The sequence below is a fragment of the Andrographis paniculata genome, unplaced genomic scaffold, assembly GCF_009805555.1.
Source record: "Andrographis paniculata isolate CXL003 unplaced genomic scaffold, ASM980555v1 Contig58END, whole genome shotgun sequence".
NCBI classification, from domain to species: Eukaryota; Viridiplantae; Streptophyta; class Magnoliopsida; order Lamiales; family Acanthaceae; genus Andrographis; species Andrographis paniculata.
The window spans coordinates 487,790-499,885 of record NW_026137593.1 but is presented as its reverse complement, the minus strand read 5'-3'; the positions used below and the strand labels follow the sequence as shown (position 1 = coordinate 499,885).

The 12,096-nt window shown below is 36.2% G+C and overlaps 1 protein-coding gene across 1 annotated transcript; it reads right to left on the bottom strand.

The window, feature by feature from the left end:
- Window positions 1-11,565: 11,565 nt before the first annotated feature.
- LOC127257615 (uncharacterized) lies at window positions 11,566-12,096 on the bottom strand. Its single transcript, XM_051284054.1, has 2 exons — window positions 11,884-12,096; window positions 11,566-11,763 (listed from the first exon to the last, which is right to left on the bottom strand). The coding sequence occupies exons 1-2, from the start codon at window positions 12,094-12,096 to the stop codon at window positions 11,566-11,568; spliced, it is 411 nt and encodes a 136-aa protein (XP_051140011.1).

Genomic DNA, 12,096 nt, shown 5'->3' with positions numbered 1-12,096 from the left:
AGGAAAGACTATTGGAGGAACCTCTGACTGAAAATCAGGATCTGAAATCTTTGCCTATTCTGGCTCTTCTATAAAATCATCCACCAGACTTGCCCACAGGGGTCTTCTTCAATCCAGTTAATTCCTGTCATTCGGCAGGGAACTCGTGGCCCCAGTCGAGACTTGACAGACCTTGAAGGATCTTCCAGAATTTCGTCCCTGGTACCAGTTTCAGGTTGAACTGTCAGAGATTCCAACCGAAACTCCTCCAAAGATGGATTGATGTTAATCCGCTCACAAAATTGACATCTGAAACCTTCAATTATTTCATCTGATACATTTTTACCCTTTTTTTTATGGACCGACCTCCCTCATTGCACTCAAAGACGCCTTGCACATATTCAGGCTGCCTTGAGGAGGAGACTCTTATGGACCGACCTTCCTCGTGATAATTAGCAACACCTCGCGTGTTGGTCGGCTGCTTTGAAGAGGCGACCCTTATGGACCGATCTCCTTCCACATGATAATTAGTAACACCTCGTGTGTTGGATGGCTGCTTTGAAGAGGCGACCCCTATGGACCGATCTCCTTTCAGTAAATCAATAGCACCCTGCACATCATTCTGCTGATCAAATGAAATAACCCTGATGGACCGACCACCTTCAGTGCATCTAGCAATGCCTTGGATGTCGTTCGGCTGCTTCACTGAAGAGACCTTATCCCAGTATCTCGCAGCATACCTGCGCTTGGCATTACGAATCTGAGTACGATTCATGCCTGGAAAACGAGGATCTACATCAATTGGTAAAGGGTTTTTATTTCGAGTCCATTTGCTTCCGACCAAGCCCGTCTTTCTAGTCGGGTAGTCCCGAACTAAAGCTTGCTCTTTCAATTCCACATTAAAAGAACCATCTTGGTTATCCCACTTTTCAGCCACTGTTTTTTCACAGACCTTGAGTTTTTCTTCCGGTCGGCCACTGTTTGATGAGTTTCCTTTTCCCATTCTAGGACTTGCTTGTATATTAACCATTGATGTGCTTACTTTTGGAAAAGGTTGTTGTTCCACACCCAAAGTAATATACTTGAGCCGACCTGCCTTAATGGCCTTTTGGATCTCATTTCGGAAATGAGTGCATTGACTTGTATTGTGTGTGAACGAGTTATGCCACTTACAATACGGTCTTCCTTTGATCTCTTCCTTAGTAGCCAACCTTTGCCCTTTTGGAATTCGAATCTGGCCGTCAGTTAGCAAAATATCAAAAATTTCATCTGCCTTTGAACTGTCAAATGTAGGTTGCTCTCTTCCTTCAGTTCCTGGCATTGGCTTCAATTTAGAGCACACATAAGGCTTTCCCGAAATGATTTCAGCCGCCATTTCTTCTGTCTGATCACAATCAAAATCGTACATTTCTGTTTCCATACTTGCCATATGCTGAACTTTATTACGCCTGAAATTCTGATTTTTCTCTCTGAAAAGAGACTCTAAACGTCCAGCATTGGCAGCGAGACTTGCCAAATCTTCCACATCACGAGCAATGAGTGCCTCTCTTAGGCGGCCATGCATATTTCTGACCACTAAATTGGTCATTTCTTTTTCATTGATTATAGTAGGACAACGTCCTTTCATCAATCGAACCCTTTCAATAAACTGCGAGGCTGACTCTTCTGGATATTGCTTCAATTCCAATAAATCGGTAAGAGAAACAGTTCGTAAGGGATTGAAGAATCTAGCATGGAACGCCATTTCCAAACCTTCCCAAGTTTCTATCTGCCCAGGTGACAAATTTACAAACCATGAAAAAGTTGTTCTGGTAAGAGATAATCCAAACAATTGCAGTTTATAAAAGGGATTATTTCCCATTTCTCCAAATTGTGCTGTAAAACGACCCGCATGCTCTATGGTGGAGGATCCGTCTTCCCCTTAAAAAACATGAAAGTCGGGCGGTCGATAATTCCTTGGAAGTGGATAGTCGTTAATGATCTTTTCGGGGAAAGGTCTTTGATAGGCCGGGCGATTGGCCATCTGAGGATTCAAACCGAAATGCACTCTCAACACTTGCGCAATCTCTTCCGGATCCACACGAGGGTGTTGATGATCGGGGATGAAGATGGGATCTTGCACATGTGCTCCTTGCCTTTCCTCCCTAACAATGTTTGGCTGCAAATTATCAACTCTTGGACCCAAAGGAACATTATTAGGGAAAGTTAGAGGAGTCTTTCCCCTATCTGTTCGGTTGAACGTTATGGCGCTTGGCAGTGTGCTGTCAACATATGATGGCCTTGCGAAATTTGCTTGCATTCTTGATGGTGATACTCCTGGCGGCGTCTGAGTGGGTAGAAGAGTAACCCTTGATAAAGCTTGATCTAACATGTTCTGCATGAGATTTTTTTGCTCACGCAACATGATGTTCTGTTGCTCGCGCAACATGTTCTGCATAGCCGAAGTTTGCTGATTGTTCAATTGTTGAACATAAGACAACCAATCGGTCGGTGGCTGGGGAATCTCCTCTGGATTTGGCATGACAGGTGGTGAAATTTTTTCCCCCCACTGTTGCTGAAGATGATTGAGGTTGTGAGCCTGCCATAGTAATCTTTCTGATGATTCGGCCAGACCTCAGTCGTATGAAATTATCTGATGATGTAGGATCAGAATTCTTGCCTTTCTCCCACTGTGGTCGCCAATTTGTTGATGTATTTTTTCAACAATACAAAAGTAAAATCCGAAAATAGGAATTTATCTTTGAATTTGATATATTTAGCGCCTGAGATTAGGAATCTCTAAACACTGTATGGTACAGAAAATAAACTGGAAAATAAAAGACTGAAAATTTAAATGATGATCCCCGAATCACTGATTTTTCTGTCGTTTGAAGATGATTAAAGATAATCTGTCAGTTGCAGATCCCAATCCTTAAATATCCTTCATAAATGATACTTGGAACCATCGGCCGAACAGTTACAATATTTCTCTCAACCGTTCGCTACTTCCTCTTCTGCTGACACGTGTTTTCAACCGACCAAGCTATTATCCTCGCTTACTCTCCGCAGCATCCGACCTCCACAACAACCCATAGTCTGCTTGTTCAACTGCGGATCAACCGACTTGCCTATCCGACCACCAACCAACCGACCTGTTGGTCCGCCCGCAGACATCCCGACTTGTTGGTCCAGCCGCAAACCTCCCGACTTGTTGGTCCAGCCGCAAACTTCCCGACTTGCGGGACATCCGACTACCAACCAACCAACTTGTTGGTCCAGCCCCAAACCTCCCGACTTGCGGGCCGTCCGACTACCAACCAACCGGCTTTTTGGTCCAGCCGCAAACCTCCCGACTTGCGGGCCATCTGACTACCAACCAACTGACTTGTTGGTCCAGCCGCAAACCTCCCAACTTGCGGACCATCCGACTTGCAGACCGTCCGACTTGCAAACCGTCCGACCTATAGATCATCCGACTTGCAGACTTTCCAACCTGCGGACTTTCCGACCCATGGACTTTCCGACCTGCGGACCTTCCGACCTGTGGACCTTCCAACCTGCGGACTTTCCGACCTGTGGACCTTCCGACCTGCGTACTTTCCGACCTGTGGACCTTCTGACCTGCGGACTTTTCCGATCTGCGGACCTTCCGACCTGCGGACCATCCGACCTGTGGACCTTCCAACCTGCGGACCATCCGACCTGCGGACCTTCCGACCTGCGGACCATCCGACCTGCGGACCTTCCGACCTGCGGACTTTCCGACCCGCCTATTTCCTTAGAAATACGTCTAGTTCACCCGATCATCTCAAAGTACTCCCCGATCAATCTAACAGACCCAATTATAGGCCCATCTCCTCTTCTGGCTTGGGCTTTTTAATCTAATTATAAATTTCATACGTAACAAGATTGTAATAATAATCACCTTAAATTATATCCAACCCTCCAAGATATACATGTAAAGTTTGAAATATTTTGATACGCACTCAATTCTAGACTTAAGAAATATAAAAAGTCCGTTTTATATAGAGAGAAAAATAAAACAGATACTTCACTTTAAATAAAGGTGGACATTCAAAATTTGTATGACCGGAAAAGAGAAAAATATACTCATTAAGTATATAAAATTTCAATACTACCCTCAATATTTATTTGTGGCTTCAAATATAACTTTAAAATTATTTTACCCTCGAAACCATCTAGATCCAAAACATGAATATAAAACCATCACAAGTAAACAAACCTGAAAATTCATCTATAAAATATAAATATATTGCTATTTTAACAAAATTTCATAAATATATCGAAACAATATGTGATTATTGTCAAGCTTCTTCTTTCTATGTAGAAACTCCTTCATACTTAGCAATGGTAACATTTTCAAAAAGATTATATGCCTCTCCAATCAAGATTAAGATTTCCTTAAAATCTTTCTTCTTGGTTCTATTTTCAGAAATTGGGACCAATCTTTCAGAAGCAAAGAAATCAAACATAACGATGATCCTTTAAGACATATCACCAAAATAAATGCAGAAAACTTGTCATTATTTTATAACCGATGAACTTATTTTCTAATCCAGAAGTGATTGCAAAGTGAAGAGAAAGCAAGAAAAAAAAATAATAAAAAAAGTAATCATTAGTATATGAAATGATTCAAATCAAGAGAGCAGTCTTGTGTTTCTCTTATTTTTGGGTTTTTTTCTTGATATTAAATAAGTCTTTTCTCTAAAAACATCATCATTGAATACTATTTTTTATTTTTTCTTAAATATCAAATCTAATCCTTATTTTCAATTCAAATTTTGTTAATATTTTTAAAGTAGCAAAAAATACCTCAAAACACACATAAACACACCACAACTATTGATTTGATGTAATAAAATTTAATGATAATTATTACATAAGTGATCTCTTAATGATATTTTTTTATTATCACCATCTGATAATTATTAGGTAAATTAGTTTTTTCAAACTTAGATAAAACAAAGCAGTGCATCATAAATGTACCAATCATCAGAGCAAATGCATGATCACTATTTTAAGAAATTGCAAAGAAATATAAATATATCAAACTAAATACTTACAGTTTTGTAAAATTTGGAATTCTTCGACTTTCAAATTTGCTTCAAGAAAACTGCGTACATGTAATAAATTTCACAAACATTATATTTATATAAAATGAGAGCAACAATTCATGAAATCCTTACTTTATTTTTACGATCTTGTTTCTTATAAAGGATTTTCCATCTTCACCAATTTTGTTTTAAATTTGGCAAATGATTTTGAGTTTTAGTCAAACTTGGAGTGTATTGAAATAATCTTAAATGTATATATACAAAAAGGAAAAACTAGATCTAATACAATAAAAGTAGATAAATAATAACATCAAAAGAGAAAAGGAGAACATATATAAATATATATTAGAAATGAAACATCATCTTGAGAATGCTCCAAATAATCGATGTAAAATGGGAATCTTTGCATTATTGACTACTTATTTATCGATTTAAGAAACAGGAATAAAACAATTTTTTTAATTTTAAATTAAATTATGAATAACACACAAAAAAATCATCTTACAGAGAATGAGAGAAATAGTTTTAGATTTTTGTTATATTTCAAGTATACCGAAATAATATCAAGTATATCAAAAAACTAAATCCTTAAAACTAAATGATAACAATTAACAATGTATCAAAAGAGAAGAAGAGACAAAATATTAAAATATATAAAGTGAAAAGAAACATTGACTTAAATCTATATCGACTCTTTAAATAATATGTTTTTTATAATGTGAAAAATTTGAATTCTTGACTACTCAATTAAGATTTGAGAACCCTACACATCAATAATTAGACTACACAATTCTACAAAGAGAACAAAAAATACTATATAGTTTTGTCCAGCCTCGATTACATCAAAAATTTATATCAACTTGAATCGTAGTTAAAAAACTGAATGACCAACAATATCAACAATGAAGCAGGGAGAAATAAGAATGCATATAAGACTGGATCAAAAGAGAAATATAACTTGTGTTTAGATGTCCCTCTCCAAATAATGGATGTGAAATGCAAAATCTCAAGTATATCGAAACTTAGATCCAATTGAATCATAGCTAAAGATAAATTTATTCCAAAACCAACAATATATTGAATTCTCCACTACTCAATTATTCGAAATAATTTTGAGTTTTTCTCCATCCACGACTATATATCGAAAACTCAAATCTAGTTGAATTGTAGCTGAAAATTGAATGAATAACAATATAAACAATGTATTGAATAGAAGGAGAAATAACAATGCATATAAGAATAGATCGAATAAGAAACATAACCTTGTATTTTGATGTCACTCTCCGAATAATGGATGTAAAATGTGAAATCTCAAAATTCTCGACTACTCAATTCCCCAAAATAATTTTGAGTTTTGTCCAAAATCGAGTAAATTGAAAACATCTCAAGTATGTCGAAACTTAGATCCAATTGAATCGTAGCTAAAAAATAAATTAATACCAATATCAACAATGTATTGAACTCTCGACTACTCAATTCTTCGAAAGAATTTTGAGTTTTTCTCCAACCTCAAGTATACCGAAAACTCAGATCTCTAAATCTCTAAATTCTCGACTACTCAATTCTCCGAAATAATTTTGAGTTTGGTCCAACCTCGAGTAAATTGAAAAAATCTCAAGCATATCCAAACTTAGATCCAATTGAATCATAGCTAAAAACTAAGTTAATACCAATATCAACAATTTATTGAATTCTCGACCACTCAATTCTTCGAAATGATTTTGAGTTTTACTCCATCCTCGAGTACATCGAAAACTCAGATCTAGTTAAATGGTAGATAAAATTTAATGAATAACAATATCAACAATGAATTGAATTCTCGACTACTCCATTCTCCAAAATAATTTCAAGTTTTTGTCCAGCCTCGACTATATCAATAATTTACATCCATTAGACTCGTACTTAAAAACTGAATGAACAACAATATCAACAATGAATCAAAGGAGAAATAAGAATGCATATAACAATAGATCAAAAAAGAAACATAACCTTGTGCTTTGATGTCACTCACCAAATCATAGATGTAAAATGTTGAATCTTTGAATTCGCGACTACTCACTTCTCCGAAGTAGTTTTGATTTTTGTCCAACCTCGAGTAAATTGAGAAAATCTAAAGTATATTGAACCTTTAGATCCAATTGAATCGAAGCGAAAAAAAATATATTAATACCAATATCAACAATGCATTGAATTCTCAACTGCGCAATTTTTCGAAATAATTTTGAGTTTTTCTCCATCCTCGAGTATATCGAAATCTCAGATCTACTTGAATTGTAGCTAAAAATTGAATGAATAACACTATCAACTACTCAATTCTTCAAAATAATTTTGAATTTTGAAATTTTTGTCCAACCTTGAGTATATCAAATAAACGTCGAGATCATCTAAAACTTATATCCATATTAATCGTAGCTCAAAATTGAATAAACAGAAATATCAACAATGTCTCAAAGGAGAAATAAGAACACATATAAGAATAGATTGTAAAAGAAAATATAACATTGTGTTTCGATGCCACTTTTTAAATAATGTATCTGAAATCTCTTATTTCCCGATTACTCAATTCTGTAGAGAAAAGAAATATGTATGATATCACTTAGTTATGAATCATGAATGGAATTCCACAATCATATTACCAAAATGAGAAAATAATGTTGAGTTTTTACAAACCTCGATTGTATCGAAAGAACATAGAGTGTTAAAAAAAACTAAATCCTATGTAATTGCAACTAAAGCTAAATGAGTAATAACATCGAAAATATATTAAGAGAGAAAAAGAAAAAGAATATATATGAGAATAGAATAAGAAAGTAAGATCGCCTTGAGTTCCAATTCGGCTCTCCAAATAATATATATAGAATGTGAAATCTCTTGATTCTTGACTACCTAATTCTAGATTTGAGATATGTGCATGGTTTGCTTTATATAAAGAAATAAAAAAGTATTTTATAAATTTATTATAGATTAAGACTATCATACGACTGAATTTTCTAAGGGATAATGAAAAGACAAAGAATTTTGAGATTTTTCCCGAACATAGATTTTGTCATTGAACCAAACCAAGTACATAAAAAAATAAAAAAAAGTAGTTCACTCAAATGTAGTTAAAACCAAATCATAATAGCATCAACAATCTATCGAAAGAGAAAAGTTATGAAAATGATAGTGGATGGAAAACGAGACATCACCTTGATTTTAAATGCGATTCTCCAAATACTAGATGTAGAATTTCAAGTTTTCGAACTCTCATCTACTCAATTAAAGATTTGAGAGAAATGTGCAAGTTCGCTTTATGTAGCGGGCATAAATAAGTATGACCACGGGCGGACTTACATAGGGGCAAGGGGGCTACAACCCCCTTGCCCCACCCACCCCTCTCCTATTCTATTGGGGTTCTTTTTATTAATTTTTTAAAAATATATATAATATAAAAATCTTTGAAATTAATAACAAAATAATAGAAATACAAATTTCAAGTGTTGAATTTTTTAATAAGTAATTATATTTTTTTTAGAAAAAAATTACAAAAATATATATTTCCAATATATATAGTCATTAATATACTTTTAGTTTGTTATTTTGTAATAAAATAAAAATAAATTTATTATTTTATAAATTAAAAACTAGTTTATATATATTAAAATAAAAAGTATTTAATTTTGGCTCCGCCTCCTGAGCATGAGTAACATATGACTAATTGATCAGACTAGAGTAAAAGAAAAATTATTTTGATAATTATATAGAAATTTCATTATTATCATTTTATATTCAAGGTCGGTACCATTTATTGAATTGATCTCGCCAAGAACATTAAACAAATCCAAAATGGCTAATTAAAATTAATGGATTAATAAGGGTTTGTTTACTTATCTTTTGGAACTTATTTTCCAACTCTTCAAGTACTCTTATTAAAAGGAATATATATATCATATTCATTCTATATTTTTCATTCAAAATATTACATACATTAATTATTTTTATCTCAAAATATGAAATTTAAAAAATCACAACACAATTCAAAACACACATTAAAATAGTACATTTTATCAATAATTAATTTGTTACGCTTAAAAAATATACCCTATGAAAAATAAATTTCAAATTTGATATTACAAGAAAATAGAGATGATGAATTTGACATTTTTAACATAAAAATATGCATACTAAAACTAGCATAGCGTAAACGTAGATACAGAAGAAAGTGCCTATTTTATTTCTTGCATTCTATACTTATTTATTATTAATTTGATCTCGTGAATTTTCATAGTATCACTTATGTAAATTAGTAATTCATAATTTTCATGACTAAGATTATAAACCACTACGACTTATTAAATTAGAATATAAACATACAAAATTATGAAAATTATCATAAGACATAAATACATAAATATATATTTCATGGGCTTACTCCATCAATACCATATATTTATTACTACTATAATATATATTACTAGCACCTACCTAAAATTTATATATTTATGTGTGAAAAAAATTATTTATTTAAAATTTTATATCTTTTATAGGGAAAATTGCAAAAAATATTATGTATTTATATTCAATTATCATGCTTGTCTTTTAATTATATATCATGCACGTGTCACAATTTGGTTGTTTCTGTACATTGATCGCGCATAAATTTCTATCACTCACAAATGCCACTCACTTGTACTTCATCGATCCCCTAACAAAATATATCTTAGACATGTCACAATTTTGGTAAAAATATCTCATATATATTTTTTTTATATGATACAATATTGTGACACGTGTCATTCAATGATAGTAGCGCATAAATTTGGCAAGTTGTGAAACTCACGCGCAAGCCATAGTATTGAAATAGCGAAATTGTGGCACGTCCAACATATTGTTGGATCCTGAAATTCGGAGGTTCCTAGAACGTTCGTTGATTTGTCGGTGTGAATTCCGGAAGTAGTCCAAAGAGCCTGTCCGTCGTCGGATTGGAGGCAGCTCCTACGATGGAGCCTGCACAGCTTCGATCGTCCACAAGGTCTCGAGCCTAAACAACCGATTTCAATGGATTTAAACTAACATCTACTTGAAAGCGGATAAAAGTATGTAATTCGAATTAAAATGAATTCAACGAAAATAAAACATGAAAGAAAAGTAAAAAAATAGACGAATTGTTCTCTTGTGCGTGTGTGTGTTGTGTTTCTTTTTCCTACTTGTAATCCTAAGCTAGAATAACCACTTCTCCCACTAAAGGGGCGGTTACAATTATTTCTCCACCACTCTCAACCACTTGGTAACCTCCCACTACTACCTCCAACTTCCTGGTAACCTCCCACTACTACCTTCAACTTCCAAATCACCTCCTTCCACTACCTCCTAACCACCTCGTAACCCCCTTCCATCAACTCCCTGGTAACTTCCTTCCATAAGCTCCTAACCACTTGGTAACCTTTTTCCATCAGCTCCCAGCCGCTTCCATTTCCTCTGGACCGGGTTCCACTTGCTCTGAACTTCTTCCATTGCCTCTGGACCAGATATATTGTTTACTCCGACTTGTTTCCATCGTACTCCTAGCCGGTCCACGGGGATGTATCCCCAACAGCTTCGAGTTAAATGGAATCTTCGGTTTTCCTCTTGCTGGTTTTTTCCATGGAGCTTTTTGAATAAAGCATGAGAGTGCATAGGTCCTCCACTAATGTTAAGTACGAAATTATTAACCCAGGGCCAACGGAGGTAGTTATCCCATGATCTGTGGAAGCTGTTGCTTTCTATCTTGTGGAGGCAACCTTCCTTTGCTTTCGGCCCTGTGGAAGCACCACAATCCAATGGAAACTGTTTCCTTCGGTTTTGTGGAAGCAGCAGTCTTTGGCTCCGAGGCTTGAAGCTCCATTGCTATTGAGCGGCTCCGTGGCCAATGAGCTCTGGCACCACTTTTGTATTTGAGCCTCCTTCTCGTTCAGGTGCTTTTGCACAACGCCCTCCTCAAAAAGGCTGGGCGATTGCTTCCATTGAGCCCATGTCCTTTTGCCTTGAGCCGTTCACTTGAATCAATTGTGGTCACTTCTGTCGACAAGGGATCCTCCTCGGCCTTCACTTCTTGGACTTCATCTCCATCCCAAAACATCAACATTTGATGGAGTGTCGAAGGCACACACTCGCATGCATGAATCCAATTCCGTCCGAATAAAGCCAAATAGAATGGCCTACCATCAATCACCATGAAATTTGATGATATTTCCTCTGTCCCCACCTGCACATTCAAAGTGATCATACCTGCCGGTTTGTAAGAATTTCCCACGAAATCGGTAAGCCGCACAAATGTAGAATTCAAATCATCACTAGTCTTTCCGAACTTCCGTAGGGTCTCAATTGGCAACACATTCACAGAAGCTCCACTGTCCACCAAAACTTGGTCAAGAGGATAGCCATTCATCGAGACCCGAATGTGCAAAGGCTTGACATGTTGGTTTTGGCCAGGCTCGAGCCTCTTATATTCTATCATTGTTGCCACATCATTCCATTCGAAGATAGGCTCTTCGTCAACGAAAACTTCCTTTAACTATTGAACTTCTTCCGGAGGCTCCTCTACTTGTTTCTTTTTAGGAAAGGACTCCATAGCCTGGTTCTTTAGCGGCTCCACAGTTTGCTTTCTTTCTGAAAGCGGCTCCACAACCTGCTTCCTCTCTGAAAGCGGCTCTACAACCTGCTTCCATTCTGAAAATGGCTCCAGAACTTGCTTCCTTAGTAGTTCCACAGCCTGCTTTATTTATTGAAGCGGCTCCACAGCCTGCTTGTTCTTTGAAAGTGACTCCACAGCGTGCTTCCTTTTTTAAAGCGGCTCCACAGCCTGTTTTCTCTCTAAAAGCGGCTTCACAACTTGCTTCCTTGGCAGCTCCATGACTTTCTTTCTTTTTGGAAGCGGCTCCATAGCCTGCTTTTTCTCTGAAACCAGCTCCACGGCCTGCTTTCTCTCTGAAAGCGGCTCCACAGCCTGTTTCCTTGGCAGCTCCATGGCCTGCTTCCTTGGCGTCTCCATGGCCTGCTTTCTTTCTGAAAGCGGCTTTACAGCCTGCTTCGCTGGCGACTCCAT